This window comes from Pristiophorus japonicus, chromosome 10 (assembly GCF_044704955.1).
Source record: "Pristiophorus japonicus isolate sPriJap1 chromosome 10, sPriJap1.hap1, whole genome shotgun sequence".
NCBI lineage: Eukaryota > Metazoa > Chordata > Chondrichthyes > Pristiophoridae > Pristiophorus > Pristiophorus japonicus.
The window spans coordinates 140,093,356-140,115,928 of NC_091986.1; the positions used below are offsets into that span (position 1 = coordinate 140,093,356).

Below are 22,573 nucleotides of genomic sequence, written 5' to 3' on the forward strand. Positions count from 1 at the left end.
GCTCTGCTGAAGTGCACTCACGGATACCTACCTAGACCATTCAATAAATCCACAGAGTTGTGGCTTTGTACCTGAGCAGACACTGGTTCCAACCTGCGACACTTCCATCGGCAGAATACGATCCTTGAATTTCAGGCCCTGTGTTTTTGTTAATATATGTCTAGAAGTCTTTCTGGAATATGGAATGCAGTGGTTCCTTCAAAATATGCCTCATGAACTATTTTTTAAATATTCATTTTTGGAATATGGGCATCAATGGCAAGTCCAACATTTATTGCCCTTCCTAGATACCCTTAAGAAGATGGTGGTAAACTTCTTACACCGCTTCAGACCATGTGGTGAAGTTGCTACTACAATGATGTTAGGTAGAGAGTTCCAGAATTGTGACCAAGCAACAATATATCCAAGTCAGGATAGTGTGTAACTTGGAGGAGAACTTGGAAGTGGTTGTGATCTCGTGCAACTGCTGTCCTTCTAGGTGGTGGAAGTCCCGAGTTTGGGAAAAACTGCTGAAGAAACATTGGCGAGTTGCTGCAGTGCATCCTGCGGCAACACACTACAGCCATGGTACGCTGATGGTGGAGGGAATGGATGTTTTTGCCGGTGCATGGGGTGTTGATCATGGGTGTCGATCAAGCAGACGGCTGTGTCCTGGATTGTGTCAAGCTTCTTGTTGCAGCTGTATACATCCAAGCAGGTGGAGATTATTCCATCACACTCCTGCCTTGTGCCTTGTAGGTGGCGGAGAGGCTTTGGAGATGGTCATGGCTGGCACTTGTGTGGCATGAATGCTACTTGGCACTTATCCGCCCATGCCTGGATGTTGCCCCGGTCTCGCTGCATGTGGGCATTACCTGAAGAATTGCGAATGGAGCTGAACACTGTACAATATTCAGGCTAGTTGTGGAGCACAGGTCTTCAGCATTACAGCCAGGGGCCCGTAGTCTTTGCTGTGTCTAATGCACACAGCCATTTCTTGATATTATGTAGAGTGAATCGAATTGGCTAACGATGGGCATCTGTGATGATGGGGACCTCGGGAGGCGGCTGAGGAGGATCATCCAGTCGAATGAAGTTCTACAAACGTTTCAGCCTTGTCTTTTACATGCAGGCTGTGACATCATTGAGGATGGGGATGGTCATGGAGCAAACTCCTCCAATTAGTTGCTTAATTGTCCACCACCATTCACAACAGGATGCGATGACTGTATCCCTGATCCCTGGTTGTGGGATCACTTAGCTCTGTCTATAGCAAGCTACTTCAGCTGTTTAGCATGCATGTAATCTCGTGTTGCAGCTTCATCAGGTTAGCTCTCATTTTCAGGTATGCCTGATGCTGCTCCCAGCATGCTCTTCTACACTCTTCATTGAACCAAGGTTGATCATCTGTTTTGATGGTGATGGAGCAGTGAGGGATATGCCGGGCCATGCGGTTACAGATTTTGATGGAATACAATTCTATTGCTGTAGCTAATGGCCCACAGCACCTCATGAATGCCGAGTTTTTAATTGCTAGATCTGCTCTTAATTTGTCTCACTTAGTACGGTGGTAGTACCACAAGACACAATGGAGTGTCTTCAATGCGAGGATAGGATTTTGTCTCCACAAGGACTATGTGGTGGTCACTCCTACCAATACCGTCGTGGACATACACATTTGTGACTGGAAGCCTGGTGAGGATAAAGGCAACTCATGTTTCCTCATGTTGGTTCTTTCACCTGCTGCAAGCCTAATCTGGCAACTATGTCCTTCATGACTCAGCCAGGGCAGTCAGTGGTGGTATTATTGAGTCGCTCTTGATGAAGAGCATTATAGTCCCTCATCCAGAGAACGTTCTGTGCCCTTGCAAACCTCAGTGCTTCCGTCAAGTGGTGTTCAATCTGGAGTACTGATTCATCAGTTGAGGGAGAGTGATTATCGGTACATTCCCATGTTTGATGTTATGTGTCAATGTTGAGGACTCCCAGGGTCACTCCCACCCAACTGTATACCACTATGCCTCATCTCTGGGACAGAGCATACCCAGGGATGGTGATGGAGGATTCTAGGGCATTGGATGTTTGGTATGATTCCGGGAGTATGACTATGTTGGACTGTTGCTGAACTGTGGGACCGCTTTCCAAATTGTAGCACCAGTCTACTTGTATAAAAGGATTATATTCTGATGGTTGGAAGCATTGGCCTAGAAATTCGTGACCGCAATAAATGCTGCTGGTGCCACTGCGGCTGGGTGTTGACGGCCGCTGAAAATGGTGACGCTGGCAGGACTGAAAAATTGGCGCTGGGGACTAATTAACATTAGCCCAGCACTTAACTCACCCATGCAACGCCATCCTGGTGGTGTTGGTCCTGGCAGGAGGCTCCAAAGTAGCGTGGCAACAGCCTGCACTGAAAGCGAGGCTGTGATTTCAGAAAGCATTGTGGATTCTTAAAAGGGGCGATGCCTTCCAAAATAAAAATTTTGTAAAAAAAAAAAGTTTTTAGTGCTTACAGCTCAACTACCTTCTGCAACAAAAAAAAATTTATATTAAAAAGAATTCTCATATAGGAAGGGGTCTTCAGCTCTTAAAGCTGAATTCCCTTCCGCACTTAAAAAAAAAAAGGGGGGGGAAGTGCTTCAGCACTAACACAAATTGCTCAGCAAGCCAGGAAAGGGGCACTCAGAGTCTCGCACACAGCACTCCAGCCTTGTGCAGGGGGTCAACACTGCAAGAGAGGTCCTCCCGCCACTGGGGCCAGGAGGCCCTCCAGAAAGAACGATGTGGGACCATCGACCTAGCTTCAGTGCCCAAAGAAGCTTCATGACCTCAGACCAGTGGTCAAGGTCAGTGAATGCATCTTCAAAAGCCGTCTCCTACCAACTGCACCACTAGCCTCGTACACTCCTGAATACACGAACCCCCCCCCCGCCAAATCACTCGCCTACCAGCAATCTGTACCAAACACGAGGCACACCTCCCATTCCTAGCTTCACCTCATCCCCTTGAAAGAGACGGTGCTGGCCATTCTTGGCAGGGGCATGTCTGAGCCCTTGGCCAATGGCAGGCTGAAAGGATACAAGATGCTGATATCCTCATACATTATCCTCCTTCTGGCATGCACCTTTTACTTTCCAGATCTTCCCTCACAACTCCACCCTGCATCGTTTCCTCTGGTGTCCCCCAAGGATCTATTTTTGGTCCCCTTCTATTTCTCCTCTATATGTTGCCCCTTGACTGCATCGTCCGAAAACATAACATCAGTTTCCTTGTGCACGCTGATGACACCCAGCTCTACCTCACTATCACTTCTCTCGAACTCTCCACGGTCTCTAAATTGTCAGACTGCTTGTCCGACATGAGCAGAAATTTTCTCCAATTGAATATTGGGAAGACCGAAGCCATTGTTTTTGGTCCCCGCTACAAACTCTGTTCCCTAGCCATTGACTCCATCCCTCTCCCCAACTTCTGTCTGAGACCGAACTAGACTGTTTGCAACCTTAGTGTCATATTTCATCCCAAAATGAGCTTTCGGCCACATATCCGCAGCATAACTAAGACCGCCTATTTCCACCTCCGTAACATCGCCTGTCTCCGCTCTTGCCTCAGCTCATCCTCTGCTGAAGCCCTCATCCATGCATTTGTTACCTCTAGACCTGCCTATTCCAACCCACTCCTGGCTGGCCTCCCACATTCTACCCTACGTAAATTAGAGGTGATCCAAAACTTGGCTGCCCATATCCTAACTCGCACCAAGTCCTGCTCACCATCACTCCTGTGCTTGCTGACCTACAGTGGTTTCTGGTTAAACAACGCCTCGATTTCAAAATTCTCATCCTTATTTTTAAATCCCTCCATGGCCTCACCCCTCCCTATCTCTCCAATCTCCTCCAGTCCCACAACCCCCTGAGATGTCTGCGTTCCTCTAATTCTACCTTCTTGAGCATCCCTGATTATAATTGCTCAACCATTGGTGGCCGTGTCTTCTGTTGCCTCGGCCCCAAGCTCTGGAACTCCCTGCCTAAACCCCTCAGCCTCTCTACCTCTGTTTCCTCCTTCAAGACACTCCTTAAAACCTACCTCTTTGACCAAGTTTTTGGTCACCTGCCCTGATTTCTACTTATGCAGCTCGGAGTCAAGTTATTTGATCTAATTACTGTGAAGCGCCTTGGGACGTTTCACTACATTAAAGGCACTATATAAATACAAGTTGTTGTTGTTGTGCCTTCTTCATTTCATACACCCAAGAAATGCAGTCTATCCAGCCAGTGGTTGACCAGGAAGAGGGAGAGGAGAGTGAAGAAGAAGAAACACAGTCACTTGATTTCACACTCCCAGCTCCTCAAGGTCGACAAGCAAGGCCATTTTCAGTGTCCCCCACTGAAAGTCAGTAGCCTTCCACCAGCCTTCCTGCAACCACTGGGATAGCACCGCTTGACATCAATTGGATAGGCAAAGGTACACACAAGACAGTCACTAAGCGAATGCATAAAGATGATGAGTTGATTTCTTGATGTCACATTGGATGGATAGACTTATATAGGTGGATTGGAAAGTTTGCTTTGTGGTTGCTTTTATTTCAGCACTGTGGCCAAGAGACTCTGTTGATGGTCAGTAACAGAGGGGAAGGAAGGTGTAGGACAAATTTTACATAAAACATAAGAATAATGAGCAGCAGTAGGCCATTTGGCTCCTCGAGCCTGCTCTGCCATTCAATAAGATCATGCCTGATCTGGTCATGGACTCAGCTCCACTTGCCTGCCTGCTCACCATAACTCACTTATCGCTCAAAAATCTGTGCATCTCCGCCTTAAATGTATTCAATGACCCAGCCTCCACAGCTCTCTGGGGCAGAGAATTCCATAGATTTACAACCCTCTGAGAGAAGAAATTTTTCCTCATCTCAGTTTTAGATGGGTGGCCCCTTATTCTATCTTGGCCAGAAGGCGGCTGTCTGGGTTGCATCCTTCTGTCTGCTTCCTCCTCTTCTCTTGTGGGTTCTCCTCTTGTCCTCCTCTTCCCTCTGTGAGTGGATGCTGTAAATCTAAAATGACAGCATAAAATGCTAGAAACACCCAGCAGGTCAGGTAGCATCTTGACCTGAGACGTGAACTCTGTACCTCCACAGATGCTGCTTGATCTGAGTATTTCCAGCATTTTCTGTCTGCTCAGAGGCCTTCCTTTACCATCTGAGGCCTTGCAAGTGTCCAGTAGCACTCCATGTACACTTTAAAATAAACTTTTAACATGAATTGCACCAAGTGATTACTTAAATAAAATTTAAAAATCTAGTCCAAAAGCATAAATGCAAACTTATCTGAAAGATGTGTGTGTCTCTTTAAGAGGTGCTGACAGCATCTCTGTCCTGCTGAATACTGGGTTTTCATAGCGAGCTTAGGAACCAGGCAGAACTCAGTGCTACAGTCGAAGTTTGCTGAGGTGACATTAAGTTAGCTTTGCACACCGAATTATGTCACCCATGTTTCATTTACATTTCCAGGGCCAATGATTCTAGTGGCAGCACTAAGGCCCTCACCAAAATGGTGTCTGCCAAGTCCCGCACCAGAGAAGTGTGCTAGAGTGGTGGCTACCATTTTTCAACTGGATCATGGCAGTAAGTGGTCCAATTTCTAGGTCATTATCTTTGAAGCTACCTAAGAAATTTTTGCACTCATCATTCCTTATTTTTTTTAAAAATGTACATGCTCAATTGCAGTATATACTGCTTGAATTTACTTGACTGCCAGTTCTGATGTTTCTTTTCTGAGTACTTCAATAGCATTTCTGTGCTACAATTAATATAAACTAGCGTTTTAACTTCTTTCTAATGACATTCATGTTAATTCTATAAATTTTCTAGCGTTGGGTTCGGCTTTAAGCATCTTATAGGAAATTTTAATATATCAGAACCAAAGTGAATTTTGCTAAATGCTGAAAATTCCTCTCGGTGAGCAAATAGTTAAACAACGTGTACGGCATGCCTTGGAGAAGTGTTGTTATGCAAGACTGAGGATTAACCTGTTCAATCTTGTGTGGTCAAGCTCCTCTTAATTCAATAGGTTTATTTGGCCTTGCTAGGACACAGATGTAAGAGCTGTAAACAGGACTCGGAAGAAGTTATAATTATGCAATAGTCTGTGCAAAGGTATTCTTTCTTCTGAGGCTGTTTACAGATCAAATGCCTGCTAATTGTGACGCATTCAATCTTGTACTCCATTCAGGAGGGGAGGGGGAAGAGAACCATGTACTGATTGGTACCTTGTAGTGAGGGTGGAGACTTATGTTCTTTGTAACTGTTGAGGTGGGGGGGGAAAGAAAAAGGGAGAGAAAAAAAAGTCACTGCCTCGGATTACACCATAATTTGTAATTCAGTTGAGTTACCAATTCTGTGCACAGATGACGGATTGCCCACCCGTGCATTAATTGGTTAGATTGATACTAAGACCATGCAGTTTGAAGAAAAATCTCGCTGTGCCTTTTAGAAGGGTGTGTTCATATGAAAATCAGGAAGCAACGCAGCAGTTTGTGTTGTAAAGTCTGCCAACAGTACTGCAGGTGTAGACATTGACTGAGTTGCTTTTGTAATAACTAACAACTCCTCAATTGTTGGGCTGGGCTACCAAATCAGGTGTTTTTAAACTTCCTGAAAACTGCCATAACTCCCCTACATCCCACAAACTGCAGACCTGACTATGAATTTGCTACAGTTGAAAGAACTTTCTCAGTCTGATCTATATCGACGGCGCCAAGAACGACATGACAGCTTTGGAACTGCTGGTTTAGAGAAGAAGAGGTTAAGGTATGTAGATTGTGTTGATTATTAACTGCACCTGGCGTGTATAAACTACATGGAGGAATTCTTCAAACTATTCCTACTTGCATTAATGCAGCTAATCTGGAATTGGTAAAATTCTTGCCTTGAAGGGGTGGAATTATAAAATGTATAAAAGGCACTTAACTTGTAAAGCATATGTATATTGTGTATGTTTTGAAAAACTTTTGGATTTTGAAATACAAGTTGATTCTTTTCATCGGTATGCTGTCAGTCACCAAGGACTAACAATGGTATCTGATTAAGCTTGATATTAGACTGACAGAAATTATTCTGAGTTGAGTATTTCAAGCAGCGGTGTCTCTTGTAGATGTTGTTAAAATACTTCATTTTTACATTAACTTCAATTCTTAAAATCTTGTATAAAATGAAATATAAAGTGAATGGTATGAATTTAGATTTTCCATTAGTTTTCATTTATTTTGTCATTGAGTGATGGGGCTTCTTGAGCTGAAAATTATTTTGAGGACATTCTTCATCATCATCATCATCATCATCATCATCATCATCATAGGCAGTCCCTCGAACAAGGATGATTTGCTTCCACACCAAAAGGGATGAGTTCGCAGATGTTTCAATGAAGGACCTAATATTCACTCCTGAACTCCAGGGATGGAAGATTTTTTTAACAATGCACATCAGCCACCACATGGGCTTGACGGAGCTAGGCCTTTATCCAGTTGCAAGGGTTAACCAGGATGAGTGGAGACCTGCTCTGCTGCATGGGGACCTAGTGCGCACACAGATTGCAGTGTGGGCTGGCCCATGCTGCCCAGGGCCCTCGATTCTTTTGGGCCCCATAACCCCATTTACCGCAACTCTGCCACATCTCTCGCCACTCCTCTACCACAAACATTCGCTGACACACAAACACACACACACCCACACCTCACCACACACGCACGCATATCTCGACACGCACACACCCGCACCCCTCGACACGCGCGCACCCCCTAAACACGCACACAGAATGAAGACCTCATGACTTTTAAAGGTGCACTGCATTGAGAGAGATAAATATCTATGTGATGGCAGGGGTGCTTTCAGTGTAATGCGAGAACTTCTTTCAGTTTCTTAGCCTTTGTTATTTAGTTCTTATTTATAAATGGCTACTCCATGGCTACCTGTAGACATTTACTGAAAGTGATGCATTCTGCAGATGTCACCATTTGAGTCTTAGCGTGGAATGTGCCTGCAGGGGACAGTGGAGTTGAGTATAGTTTTCATTTCTATACATAGGTTAGGGGTCACCATTTGTTTCATAGCCAATACAATACCTAATAGCACTGAATAGACTTCTCCCTGGTGAGACTCAGTGGCCATTAGGGAAGTACAGAGTTTTTCATTACATCAGAGTAGAACTGACCATTAGTGCAAGGTTATTTTTTTATGACCAGATGTAAGTTTATGAAAAGTTATAGGATTCTAACAAAGAGTACTTAGTATTGAAAGTATTGCTATTTTTCCCCTTCCTTCCTCAAGATGGTAATATTCTGCTTTAAGGTATCTCCCTTGGAATAATTTGCCCTTACAAACTGAAGGTTTTTTGGAATCAATTGTAACTAGCTGATCATTGTATTATATTTTAAATAAATTAGAAGATTTCTTCTGACCAAGAAGTGGAGGTTACATGGGGATATTTATAATATAAAGAATTTGCTTAATGCTTGTGCGAATGAATAAACAAAAATGAAACATTGCTGAGACTGTAAAACACATTCCACATGTTTAAGTTTAATTATTTTATCTGTATGAATATGATACATTTATTTGAGTGTCTTAGAATGCTGCGTTCACAACACCCAGCATTCATGTATCCCTCGTTTTATTTGTATTCCTTTGTACCCTCAACCATACAAATAGGAATTTTATAATTGTGGTTGTCCTTTTTTTGTGTGCCAACATAATGGAAGAAAAGTTGGTCATAGATGATTTTAATAATCTTTAGTGGATTTTTACAGGTAAGCAGTTTGGAAGATCTGTTCCTGTACTTGTAGGTTCATAAAGGGGATGGTCAAATCGATCTTCAATTTCATCCAAAACATTATTGAAGTGAAATGATTCAAGAGTGCTTTCACAGATGCTCACCCAATTTTATGAATAGGTTCCTGAGAGTACAATCCTCTCTAATTTTAAAGTTGGATTTGATTTTATAAATATGTACCTTTTTATTAGGAGGGGTAATGCTGTGGTCGTTCTGAACATTCAACTTAATCTGTTTCAATTAAAACAAATTTATAACTGCCAGAATACAGTACCCTAAGAGTTATGCTGGTGAATATTTCATGACCCGCAGTCCTTTGAGTTAGTAATATGAGAAATATGAAGCCACTTGAATGTTTGTTCCTTCATTAGCCAGTATAAAAATAAATTTAATGCAAAATCTGTGCCCCCATACTCACTAATTCCCCTTGTAGATTCCTATAGATTGTTCTGGTGCTTTTGCTTTGGAAAAGATGTCCATACAAGGTTGCACATAATAGAATTACACTTTTAATTGCCTCAAAAATTACTGCAAAAAGCTTAAAATGGTTAGTTTTCATTGAGAATAGGAGGTACTGAACTTATTCTTGCAACATTTTTTTTATCTGAGGGGGAAGGACATGAAATAATATTTTGAAGTGGAGTGAGAGATGCTTTTTTCCCCCTCTCACTCCGTACTTCTGCTTTGGTTTTTTGCCATGCAAGGGGAAAACCATTCATGAAGACACCTCGGACTATGAGGCCCGTCACATTGCTGATGCTGAATGCAAACACCAGCTGAGTAAGTTTCATTTGAAAAATCAAGATTCCCAACCTGATGTATCTGGGATCCACTGTGCAATCTGCAGATGCTCATTCCGAGCAAAAACGGACCTCATTATTCATCATGGAACTTGGGGCGCTCTCCGATATCGTAGAACAAACAACGACTTCCCTCAAATAGTATGGTTAAGATCAGGAAGAAGTTTTATAGTGAATAAAGATCTGAGGGCATGTGCCTTGCATCTTTCAGATATAGTAATCGGTCCAACACGTTGAAAAACTTCAATTTTTAATCGACTTGTAAGAAGATTCTTTTCAGGCAACATTTTGCTACGGGTTTGTAAGGATTACTTGCAAGGGAGACAATGGAATTCCTGTCTGCCTCGAATTTTCATTTTACTTGTTAGCAAATTTTAGATGTTGTAATTTGTCGAATCTTGTAAAAAAAAATGTATCCACCCTCTCCTCCTCCCCTTCCTCTTTCAACATGTGATTTTCTGGAATGATGTGGTTACCATTCACGATAGTTATGTAACTGTTGAACCATTTGGAATTGGTTCATTGTATTGGAATGTTTGTGGTGAATTTAGAGCCACTGCAAGAGTACACAATCCTCCTGGGGTGAGGGTGAGTTTACACACCAGCAAGGGATGCAAACAGTTGCAACATTTTGAAAATATTACATAAAAATAATCAGAACCCACTTTGTTCTGTGGACCTATATCTTTAATAGGATTTGACGTATGTTGAGAGCTTATCGGAACCTTTTAAAGTATTAGAAATGCAGTTCTAGTGCACACCAGAGCAAGTCTAGCCCTTAAAAACAGGTATCTATAATTTTAATGACTAAAGGTGTGTTTTTTCTGTTGTCTGCTGGTGTCCCATGCCCATATTTTCAGTATTGAGCTTGTCAGTTCATGTTATTCATAGTTCCCTTTAACAGTTTTTGCAATTATTTTTGAATGCAGAATGAGGAATGTAATGCAACCACTTTGAAAGGACTGTATATTAACTGCACGTGTGCAAGTGGTTGGAAAATGCTGATGAGCATAACCATGCAGGATCCCCTAGATTATTAGAAAACCTAATTTACAGTTCAAGACGTTAACTGAAAAAAAATGCAATTTTGAATTAAAACATGTAGTGTCTTGTACCTTGAGTACCTTTGCAATTGTATGAATAAGTTGTATATCATCTTTACCAAGCAAGCTCCTTAGGCTGTGGTTACTGATTTAAATTCTGCCATAGGAATGTAGTTGGGATGGGGCACCGATCTGTGGAATTTTCCAACATGAATTGTTGTCATTTTTAAAGGTAGCTGTTGTTTTAGCAGGAGTCTGATGGTTATCGTTAGGGCTAGAAGAACTGAACGGTTCTCGTCACTAAGTTTTGTTAGCTTTTCACTGTAATGACTGGTTTGGAATGAGTTATTAGGAAATGTATACTGGGTGTGCCCTGAAGGGAAAATTGTTCTATTTTCTGAGTAATGCTGCTGGTATCTATTTGTATCTTGATTTTTTTTTACCTAGTTTGGATTTTGATTACTGTAAAGATGAGCATTGTAAAGACCATTCTCTCACCTGGTAGCTCAAACAACTTTAGCATTTGACTGTAATCCAGATTCTTTGACATTCATTGCTGTTTTAGTTAGGTAAGAGTTTTGTCTGTTCCTGGTGACGTTATTGCACGTCTTTACAGTGACATAGAGGAAGAAGCTGACGTCATCAGTCGCACCCTAAATTTGTAGGTTGAGCACAGATTGGTATTATCAGCTGTGAATTGGGACAATGATTCAATCCCCTCGCCTTAAAAGGTGGCAAGTGGCTTGTGGGAAGAGGACAAGAACTTGCTTAGAGTTTAATGTTCATCTACAATAAATTTCTAATCCAGTTGGAGTATGTCATATATGTATGCTTCGGGTTACTAGCCACTAGGTGGCGTGACTGTCGATCATTGGGCTATACGCACATGTGTGCAGCCCAGGTATAAAAGGCAAGCCATCTTGTAATGTAATCACTTTGGGCCCTAATAAAGCAGAGCCAAGTTTGTACCTGTGTTAGTTTGCAGTATTCAGTCTATCGAGTTATTACATACATTACAGAGTACAAATATTTTCTTTTTATAGTTTTCATCGGGTACATGCAAAAAAGACTGGGTGGGTGGGCAGCATGTTTTCAGACCTATGTCAGTGCTGTGCTTAACCTAGTTACTTAAAGCATCCAGCTAGTTTTTAACCGAGCATGAGGCTATTCTCTAAGTGATACTTTTGAAATTAGTAAATGTGATTGTAATGAATTGGTACAGAATATCATCATATTTCATATTCTTGCTGAATATGGAAAATCTGTCATCTTTTCAAGATAGCATTGACTTTGAATAGAAAATGTACGACAGGTACAGATATTCAAAATAAACATTTACACACTTCAATATGCAATTTCTTATCGGTGTACATTTCAGAACTTTACTGCCCTTGCCTGGAACTATTTTCAGCAATGAAAGATTAACGATGTTCAGTTTATGCAGATATCCAAGCTGCATGTGATGCCACCAGGATTGATTGAAACTTTCGCTGATGACTTTGCTAAAGTTATGTGGCTGCAGAATGTACTATAATACAGAGCCATGTTCTTATTGTGTAAGGGATAGTCAACAGGTCATCGTGTACTATAATCTATTTTGGCCCAAGATAAAGCTGAAAGTGACTTGAATGTGTACGTGACTGATCATTCAATTAGTATACATTATATAAAACACTAGTTTGGCCCCAGCTGGATTACTGTGTCCAATTCTGGGCAGCACACTTTAGGAAGGATGTGAAGGCTTTGGAGAGGGTACAGAAGAGCTTTACTAGAATGGTTCCAGGGGTGAGGGATTACAGTCAAATGGACAGACCAGAGAAGCTGGTGTTGTTCTCCTTGGAGCAGAGAAGGCGAAGAGGAGATTTGATAGAGGTGTTTAAAATCATGAAGGGTTTAGATAGAGTAAATAAAGAGAAACTGTTTCCAATAGCTGAAGGCTCGATAACAAGAGTGCAGAGATTTAAGGTGATTGGCAAATGAACCAGAGGGGACATGTGAAAAACATTTTTACGTAATGAGTGGTTGGAATTTGGAATTCACTGCCTGATAGGGTGGTGGATACAGATTCAACAGTAGCCTTCAAAAGGGATTTGGATAAATACTTGAAGGAAAAAAATTGCAGGGATATGTGGAGAGAGCAGGGGAGTGGGACTAACTAGTTTACTCTCAGAGAGCCAGTGCTGACCCGATTAGCCACCTTGCTGTACTATTCTATGATTCTATACAATGAAATGAGATTTCAAAATAACTGGATATATTGCCTGTAGTTCACAGCAAAAACATTTTTTAACTGAGCACTAATGTGACAGGTTTTTCCCTGAAGATAAATAATTATAGGAACACTTGAGCCTATTCCGCTATTCAATGAGATCGTGGCTGATCTGTGATCTAACTCCATATAGTCACCTTTTCCCTATATCACTTAATATGTTTGATTAACAAAAATGTATCTATCTAAGATTTAAAATGAACAATTGACCTCGCATTAATTGCCGTTTGCGAAAGAGTTCCAAACTTCTACCTTTTCATGTAGAAGCGTTTCCAAACTTCACTCCTGAAAGGTCTGGCTCCTAATATTTAGACTGTGCCAACTAGTCCTAGACTCCCCAACCAGCAGAAATAGTTTCTCTCTACCTAGCCCATCAATTCCCTTAATATCGTGAAAACTTCGATCATATCAACACATAATCTTTTAAATTCCAGGGAATACAACCCTAGCTTGTGTAATTTCTCCTCATAATTTAACCCTTGGAGTTCAGGTATCATTCTGGTAAATCTATGCTGCACTCCCTTCAAAGGGCCCAAGTTTCCACATGATTTGCGCCTGATTTTTAGGAGCAACTGGTGGAGAACGGACTATCTTAGAAATTGCAATTCTTCACTTTTTTTTTTCTGTAGTTCTAGTCAGGTAGAATAGTTCTACTTTGGAACAGAATTTTTTCTTCAAAAGGGGGCGTGTCCTGCCACTGACGCCTGATTTGAAAGTTTCCACAGTGAAAACGTACTCCAAACTAAAGTAGAATGGAGCAAGTGAAGATTTTTGTAGAACTGAAAAAACCTGTTCTACACATTAAAAAATCAGGCGCAGGTTACAAATTAGGCGTCCAGAACGAGGTGGGGGGGGAGGGAAGTCATTAAATTCTATAATAAATCCTTATTTATACTTCTACAAATATTATACAAATAAATCCAACCTGAATAAACATTTATAAGCAAAGAAAAGATTAAATAAACCATCTTCCTACCTGTGTGAAAGTGCTTCAGGCAGGCCTTTCGGGACCGAAGGCTGAACGGCCCGTCCCCAGCACCAGATTTACAGGTAGGTGGCGTTGGGTCGGGTCGGGTCGGTTCGGGTCGGGGGGGGTAAGAGAGAGAGGGGGGGAGAGGTCAGGTCGGATCCAGTCCGGGAGCGGGAGTCGGGTCGGGTCCAGTGGGGGGGGGTCGGGTCGGGGGGCGGGAGTGCAGGCCGGGTTGGGTCCGGGCGGGGAGCGGGAACAGGAGCGCGGGTCGAGTCGAGCGGGAACAGGAGCGCGGGTCGGGTCGGGGGTGGGGGGGCGCGGGTGTCGGGTCTGGTCCGGAGGCGGGGGGGGGGGGCGGGGAGCGGAGCGGGTGTCGGGTCTGGTCTGGTCCGGAGGCAGGGAGGGGGGGGGAGCGGGTGTCGGGTCTGGTCGGGGGGGGGGGGAGGGGCGGGGAGCGTGTGTCGGGTCTGGTCCGGAGGCGGGGGGGAGGCGGGGAGCGGAGCGGGTGTCGGGTCTGGTCTGGTCCGGAGGCAGGGAGGGGGAGGGAGCGGGTGTCGGGTCTGGTCCGGAGGCAGGGGGGGGAGGGGCGGGGAGCGTGTGTCGGGTCTGGTCGGGGGGGGGGGGAGCAGGAACTGGCCATGGGAGGAGCCTTATTCACGCAGCCCCAGTGAGGCCATTCAGCCAGGGCTAGGGGCTGCGTGCTTCGGGCCCCTCCCACACAGTTCGGCGCCTGGAGCTACTGCACTTGCGTGCTCACTGTAGCGCGCATGTGCAGAGGTCCCGGCACTGTTTTCAGCGCAGGGACCTGGCTCCGCCCCCCCACAGCTCGTGCTGGCTGCGCCGAAGGCCAGAGGACCTGCAAGTAGGTGGAGAATACCGAGGATTTTTTTAAGCGCACTTTGTGGCGCGAAAAACAGGCGTCCAGGTCAGGACTGCGCCGTTCTAGGTGCATGTGGAAACTTGGGCCCATTGTGTGGTAGAACAGAACTGCTCACAGAACTCCAGGTGTCTCACATTAATCAGGAATTTGTACAGCTGTAACTTAACTTCTACCCCCTTGTATTCTAGCCCTCCAGATATAAGGGTCAGCATCCATTAGCTTTTTAAATTATTTTCTGTATCTGTCCATGACATTTTAATGATCTATGTACATGGACTCTCCCAAGTCCTTGTGGACCTCCACTGTTTCTAGCTTTTCACTATTTAGAAAGTATTCTGTTCTATCCTTTTTAGGTTCAAAGTGGATGACCTCACATTTTACTTACATTGAAATCCATTTGTCAGTTTTGCCCATTTACTTAATCTAGTAATTTTAGACAAGTTCTAGACTCCCCAACCAGCAGAAATAGTTTCTCTCTCTCTCTCTACCCCATCAGTTCGCTTTGTAATTTTATGCTTCCATCTACACTGCTTACAATACTGCCTATCTTTGTATCATCGACAAACTGAGATATGTGGTTTTCTATCCCATCATCGAAGTCATTAATAAATGCATTGAATAGTTGAGACCCCAAAAAAGATGGGGCACTACTAGTCACACCCTGCCAAGTAGAGTACCTGTGCATCATCTCTACTCTCTCTCTCTCTCTCTCCTGCCGCTCAGCCAATTTTCTAACCAGGTCAATAATTTGCTGTCCAACCCATGAGCTTCAACTTTAGATAACAGTCTTTTATGAGGGACATTATCAATTGCCTTCTGGAAGTCCATATAAATAACAATGCCTTCTGGAAGTCCATATACATAACATCCATAGATATTCCACTGTCCACTACTTTAGTCAATTCAATCAGGTTCGTCAGGCATGACCTATGCTTTGCAAATCCTTACTGGCTCTCTGATCAGTTGAACATTTTCACGGTGTTCAGTCACTCTGTCATTAATTATAGGCTGTAGTAATTTCCCAACCACAGATGTTGGGCTCACTGGTCTAATTCCCAGGTTTCCCTCACTCATCATTCTTAAATAGCGAAGTGATGAGCACAATTTTCCAATCCAAGGAACAGTTCCTGATTCGTGAAAACTTTGGCAGATTATAGTTAGGACACCGACAATGTTCTCTCCTACTTACTTTAAAACCCTGGGATGAAAACCATCTGGTCCTGGGGATTTTTCACTCTTTCGTGCCATTATTTTCTTCATTACTGTTATTTTGCCTACGTTAACTGGTGAGTCCCCATTCTTGATTCAATACTCGTTTCCTTAGGATATCTTATATACTATCCTCATCTACTGTAAATACTGACAAAGTAATTATTATCTGCCATTTCCTTATTTTCATTTACAATATCACCATTATCAGGTTTCAAGGGGCAACATTACTCCTAATATAATTTGTAAAATAAAATTGTGTTGAGTTTTTGTATAAAGTGTTAAAGCCAGCAATTGGATTACATATTTGTTAGTAACACATGGTTTTAGTTTCCTAAGATCCTTTTAGACTATTAATTGGTGTAGAACTAGATGTTGGTTAGACTCAACATTTGTGCTGTTATCCATAATAATAGAGCATTTTGCAGAGTAATAAGGGAGAGGATGGTAGCCAGACTTGCTGGGACAAAATGGTTGGAGGGAACGTGAGGGTGGAGAGAAAGATGAAGATGAGATTGGAGAAGTTGATTCCTGAACAGACGGGTTAATTGCCAGGAGAGGGGCTTGAAGTAACTATAATGGCTGATTGGAGAGAGTCAGCAATATGTCCCACAATGGATGCGAATGAGAACACCCTCATTGGAACAGATGAAGGCTGTGAGCATGTCCCTAAGAAACAGGAGCCTCTGGTGGTGGCAGACCCAAGAGTTCAGTAGGATAGAAATACTGGTTTGCATATGAGATAGATAAGGGCATGGGCAGTGAATTGAGGACCGAGAATATTAATGGCAGAGATCAAAGGGGAGGCAGGAGATGTGATAGGGAAACAAAATGTAGCAGGAGAGCAGAGGAACAGACAATATGCACACAAATGGACAAAGAATTAACCAGTAATTAGTATTGCAATTGATGTCAAATTGAGAATATCAGCACACTTCCAAAGCTTTGTTTTGGTGGCCCAACTGAAGGTCGATCAGCATTTGCCTGGAGGTTGGAAACTTGGGGCCCAGTTCTGATTTCCAGGTCATTGCTTCTAGTAGGCCCTGCCCATTTTAGAACTGGGCTTTTAGCATAAAAACTGTAACTTACATTGAAAATAGGTGCAGGAGTAGGCCATTTGGCCCTTCGAACCTGCACTGCCATTCAATGAGTTCATGGCTGAACATGCAACTACAGTACCCCATTCCTGCTTTCTCGCCATACCCCTTGATCCTCCTTGTAGTAAAGACTACATCTAACTCCTTTTTGAATATATTTAGTGAATTGGCCTCAACAACTTTCTGTGGGAGAGAATTCCACAGGTTCACCACTCTCTGGGTGAAGAAGTTTCTCCTCATCTCGGTCCTAAATGGCTTACCCCTTTTCCTTAGACTGTGACCCCTGGTTCTGGACTTCCCCAACATTGGAAAAAATTCTTCCTGCATCTAACCTGTCTAAACCCATCAGAATTTTAAACGTTTCTATGAGGTCCCCTTTCATTCTTCTGAACTCCAGTGAATACAAGCCCAATCGATCCAGTCTTTCTTGATATGTCAATCCCACTTCACGGCACTCCCTCAATAACAAGAATGTCCTTCCTCAAGTTAGGAGACCAAAACTGTACACAATACTCCAGGTGTGGCCTCACCAAGGCCCTGTACAACTGTAGTAACACCTCCCTGCCCCTGTACTCAAATCCCCTCGCTATGAAGGCCAACATGCCATTTGCTTTCTTAACCGCCTGCTGTACCTGCCTGCCAACCTTTAATGACTGATGTACCATGACACCCAGGTCTCGTTGCACCTCCCCTTTTCCTAATCTGTCACCATTCAGATAATAGTCTGTCTCTCTGTTTTTACCACCAAAGTGGATAACCTCACATTTATCCACATTATACTTCATCTGCCATGCATTTGCCCACTCACTAACATATCCAAGTCACTCTGCAGCCTCATAGCATTCTTATCGCAGCTCACACTGCCATACAACTTAGTGTCCTCCGCAAATTTGGAGATACTACATTTAATCCCCTCATCTAAATCAAGAACAATGACTAAAACCTGCAAGAGATGGAATTATTATAAGAATCTCTTTGGATTGTGTCTGACTCTTAGATCTCAGCTGCTATCCATCCTCTTGTGCATGCTGGGGCAATTTCTTTTTTCTGAACTCCCAATTTATCAATCTGAGATGGAAAGACTGCTGTTCAGAAAGCAAATACTTCTGGATGATTTCTAGAGCATTCTTGATGAGGCTAAAATCATGTTGGGGGTTTTGCTGGGTAATTGCCCCACCAGATCACACACAGCTTATGTTAAACTGACTCTTTCATACCAGGAAAGTGCCTTGGGGTGCTGCTGGGAAGAATGAATGGTCAGGGAGAAGTAATTTTTTTGGGGCTCTCATCTTTTTTGAGGAGAGAGGATCTGAGGTTATAATTATTTGCTGTTTGTGACGGCTGCAGGCTATAAATTTCACTTTATTTAATGATGCTGGCGTGGAGTGAAAGCTTGCCAGAATAGATGCTAGAATAGCACATGCTATAACACCTGTAGATTATAACACCCTGTTAAATCTAAATTGCTCAAAGCATTTACCACAGACCAAGGGTGTTTATTACTTTTAGAATGTTTTTTGAGTCATTTTTAATGCAACAGTAGGGGGTATGGTAGCATAGTGGTTATGTTACTGGACTAGTAATGCAGAGGCCTGGCCTAATCCAGGGAGTTCAAATCCCACCTCGGCAGCTGGGGAATTTAAATTCAAAATAATTAAATAAATCTGGAATTTTAAAAAGATAGTATCCATAATGGTGACCATGAAACTACCGGATTGTCATTAAAAACCCATCTGGTTCACTAATGTTCTTTAGGGAAGGAAATCTGCCGTCATTAGTTGGTCTGGCCTGTATGTGACTCCAATCCCACAGCAATGGCCTAGCAAGCCACTCGGTTGTATTCAAGAAGGCAGCTCACCACCACCTTCTCGAGGGTAATTAGAAATGGGCAGTAAATGCTGGTGACACCCACATCCTGTGAATGAATATAAAAAAAATAAGTTCTAACCTCTAAGCTTTACATGGACCTCCAATTATGTTGCCTGTTTAGCCAACAATTTTATGTATTTCAAGTCTTATTTCCCCCCATTATTTTACAATTATATGCTCACTGACTCTTGACCTCTCTAGTCTGTTATGTTTTTTACACTGAATATTTTTCTCAGATTCAGTATCATAGACCATACACATTGAAACCTTGCTCCCTATGATCTCGAGTGTACCTCTACCTGCCCAAAATCTAGATAAATATTAGCAGCCTATTTTTTTATAAATATAAATATACATCTAGCTACAGAACTGTCTGTTAAATGGATTACAAAGAATCACCCCACATTCTTTCTAACCACTGCCCCCCCCATACACACACACACACACACACACACACACACACACACACACACACATACATACACCTCCTCCCTAATATGATTCAAGTCTTCCCTTGATTTGCAGGAACTTAAGGAATTCAAAACAATGTTTGCCCATACAAATACAACTGTCATCTATATAGGATTCATAAATATCTCCTGTTGTGTTTGAACTGAATGGCTTGACTACCTATCTAGAAACAAATGATCCTATCCTACCTGATCATTGCCGGAATAATGTAATTGACTCTTACTAGTGATCATATTTTGAACAAAATACACCAGGTATGCAGGTACAGAGCTCCAATTTACAAATGTATGTGTCCTTAATATCTATATCAGACAGTAGCTTAACTTTTGAGTCTGGTGCATATGAAAAAGCTATTTGTTTTCAGTGAACCTTAAATTTTAACCTTGTGTGTACTGTGATCAGCAAGAAAGAAACCAATATCCACCGCGGATATAAATTCTTGTTCTTTATCACAAACTGGACAATGATTCTTAACCTCTCGAGGTTTGATATTTGGCATGCCACTATCTACATTTGTGCATGTTTACAACTGAAAAATGTAGTAATAAGCCGCATGACCACTGTAGAGAGGCAAATTGAAAGAGAACTGGGTAAATTAGGCAGATAGAACTTAATGGGGCACAATGCAAGTCCATCTTGCAAAATTGCTTTTAAGATCTTCAGTATTCAAACCGAATGCCATTGTTAGCCGGTGCCAAATGGGCCGAAATGGCCTCCTTCTGCAATGTAAATTTCTGTTTCTATGTTACAGTGACAAAAGTGGAAAAACTAAGATTTGAGTGTAATTTTCAACTGTGAAGAGCAAGACTAATCAAGTACTGAGATACTTGGTATTCAATTACAAGTTGGAGGCTATTTTAACTTTTTGTAACTCATTTGAGACCTCATTTGAAATACATTGTACAATTTCAGATGCTATAAGCTTTGAAAGGACATCAATACATTGAGGAGGATTCGGATAAGAGTGAGGAAGAAGTTATGAGCATAGCCTGATTAAAATTGAACTTATTCTCATTGAAATGAAGGTTGAGTGGTTGTGATGCAATCCTGAAACAACTTGTTTATGTTCACATTTTCCATTTACATTAAATTTGGAATTGAAGACACAGAGGACCTGAATGTGAAATGTGCTAAGCCTCCAGCAAAACAAACTCAGTGAATGATATAGGAAAAGGAGCTGACTTGTTGAGTGAACACACTGAAGGGTGGTGATGACTGTAAAGCACAATACCTGTTCAGCCCCTCATAGCTGCAAATGGGAGTTGATAAAATGGACAGCAATATATTCTAATTGGATCACTCTGTAATTTGAGACGTTTCATATTTACAACAATAACAGCAACAACTTGTATTTATATAGTGCCTTTAACATAGTAAAACGTCCCAAGGCGCTTCACGGGACTGTTATAAAGCAAGACATTGATACCGAGCCACATAAGAAATTAGAGCAAATGAGAGGTAGGTTTTAAGGAGCGTCTTAAAGGAGGAAAGAGAGGTAGAAAGGTGCAGAGGTTTAGGGAGGGAACTCCAGAGCATAGGGCACAGCCACCGATGGTTGAGTGGTTATAATCAGGGATGCTCAAGAGGGCAGAATTTGAGGAGCGCAGATATCTCGGGGTTGGGGTTGTGGGGCTGAAGGAGATTACAGAGATAGGGAGGGGCGAGGCCATGCAGGGATTTGAAAACAAGGATGAGAATTTTGAAATCGAGGCGTTGCTTAACCGGGAGCCAATGTAGGTCAGCGAGCACAGGGCTGATGGGTGAATGGAACTTGGTGCAAGTTAGGACACGGTAAGCCGAGATTTGGATGACCTCAAGTTTACGTAGAGTAGAATGTGGGAGGCCAGCCAGGAGTGAGTTGGAATAGGCAAGTCTAGAGGTAACAAAGGCATGGATGAGGGTTTCAGCAGCAGATGAGCTGAGTGAGGGGCAGAGACAGGCAATATTACGGAAGTGGAAATAGGCAGTCTTAGTTATGCCACCGATATGTGGCCGGAAGCTCATTTCAGGGCCAAGGTTGAGAACAGTCTCGTTCAGCCTCAGACAGATGCTAGCGAGAGGGATGGAGTCGGTGACTAGGGAATGGAGTTTGTGGCAGGGACCAAAGACTGGCTTCGGTCTTCCCAATATTTAATTGGATAACATTTTTGCTCGTCCAGTACTGGATGTCAGACAAGCAGTGTGTCAATTTAGAGACCGTGGAGAGGCCGAGAAAAGTGGTAGTGCGTTGGAGCTGGGTGTCATCAGGGTACATGTGGAAACTGCCGCCATGGTTTCGGATGATATCACCAAAGGGCAGCATCATCATCATCATCATAGGCACTCCCTCGGAATCGAGGAAGACTTGCTTCCACTTTTAACATGAGTTCTTAGGTGGCTGAACAATCCAATATGAGAACCACAGTCTCTATCACAGGTGGGACAAATAGTCGTTGAGGGAAGGGGTGAGTGGGACTGGTTTGCCGCACGGTCTTTCCGCTGCCTGTGCTTGATTTCTGCAGGACTCCCAGGTGTCAGTGGGATGTTGCACTTTATCAGGGAGGCTTTGAGGGTGTTGTAATGTTTCCGCTGCCCACCTTTTGGCTCGTTTACCGTGAAGGAGTTCCGAGTAGAGCGCTTGCTTTGGGAGTCTCATATCTGGCATGCGGATTATGTGGCTTGCCCAGCGGAGATGATCAAGTGTGGTCAGTGCTTCAATGCTGGGGATGTTGGCCTGGTCGAGGACGCTAACGTTGGTGCGTCTGTCCTCCCAGGGGATTTGTAGGATCTTGCGGAGACATCGTTGGTGGTATTTCTCCAGCGACTTGAGGTGTCTACTGTACATGGTCCATGTTTCTGAGCCATACAGGAGGGCGGATATTACTACAGCCCTATAGACCATGAGCTTGGTGACAGTTTTGAGGGCCTGGTCTTAACACTCTTTTCCTCAGGTGGCCGAAGGCTGCACTGGCGCACTGGAGGTAGTGTTGGATCTCGTCGTCAATGCCTGCTCTTGTTGATAGGAGGCTGCAGATAAGGGAAGTGCTCCACGTTATCCAAGGGCCGCGTCATGGATCTTGATGACTGGGGGGCAGTGCTGTGCAGTGAGGACAGGCTGGCCGCGTATAGATGAGAAATACAAGGGAGCTAAGGATGGATCCTTGGGAGACCACAGAGGTAAAAATGCAGGA

At 43.0% G+C, this 22,573-nt stretch overlaps 1 protein-coding gene across 3 annotated transcripts in view; it reads left to right on the top strand.

Annotated features, from left to right (window-relative positions):
- The window catches only part of LOC139275109 (LIM and senescent cell antigen-like-containing domain protein 1), a 207,668-nt gene that overhangs the window by 110,799 nt on the left and 74,296 nt on the right, over positions 1–22,573 (top strand). Inside the window, exon 1 of one of the 3 annotated variants that reach the window (XM_070892122.1) lies at positions 6,364–6,778. The exons of 1 other annotated variant lie outside the window; for it this stretch is intronic. In XM_070892122.1, coding sequence (XP_070748223.1) covers positions 6,672–6,778 — 107 coding nt within the window. In that variant the 5' untranslated portion in view covers positions 6,364–6,671. Of the gene's footprint in view, positions 1–6,363; positions 6,779–22,573 lie in introns of those variants that run through there. One more of the 3 variants, XM_070892123.1, reaches the window with a different exon arrangement.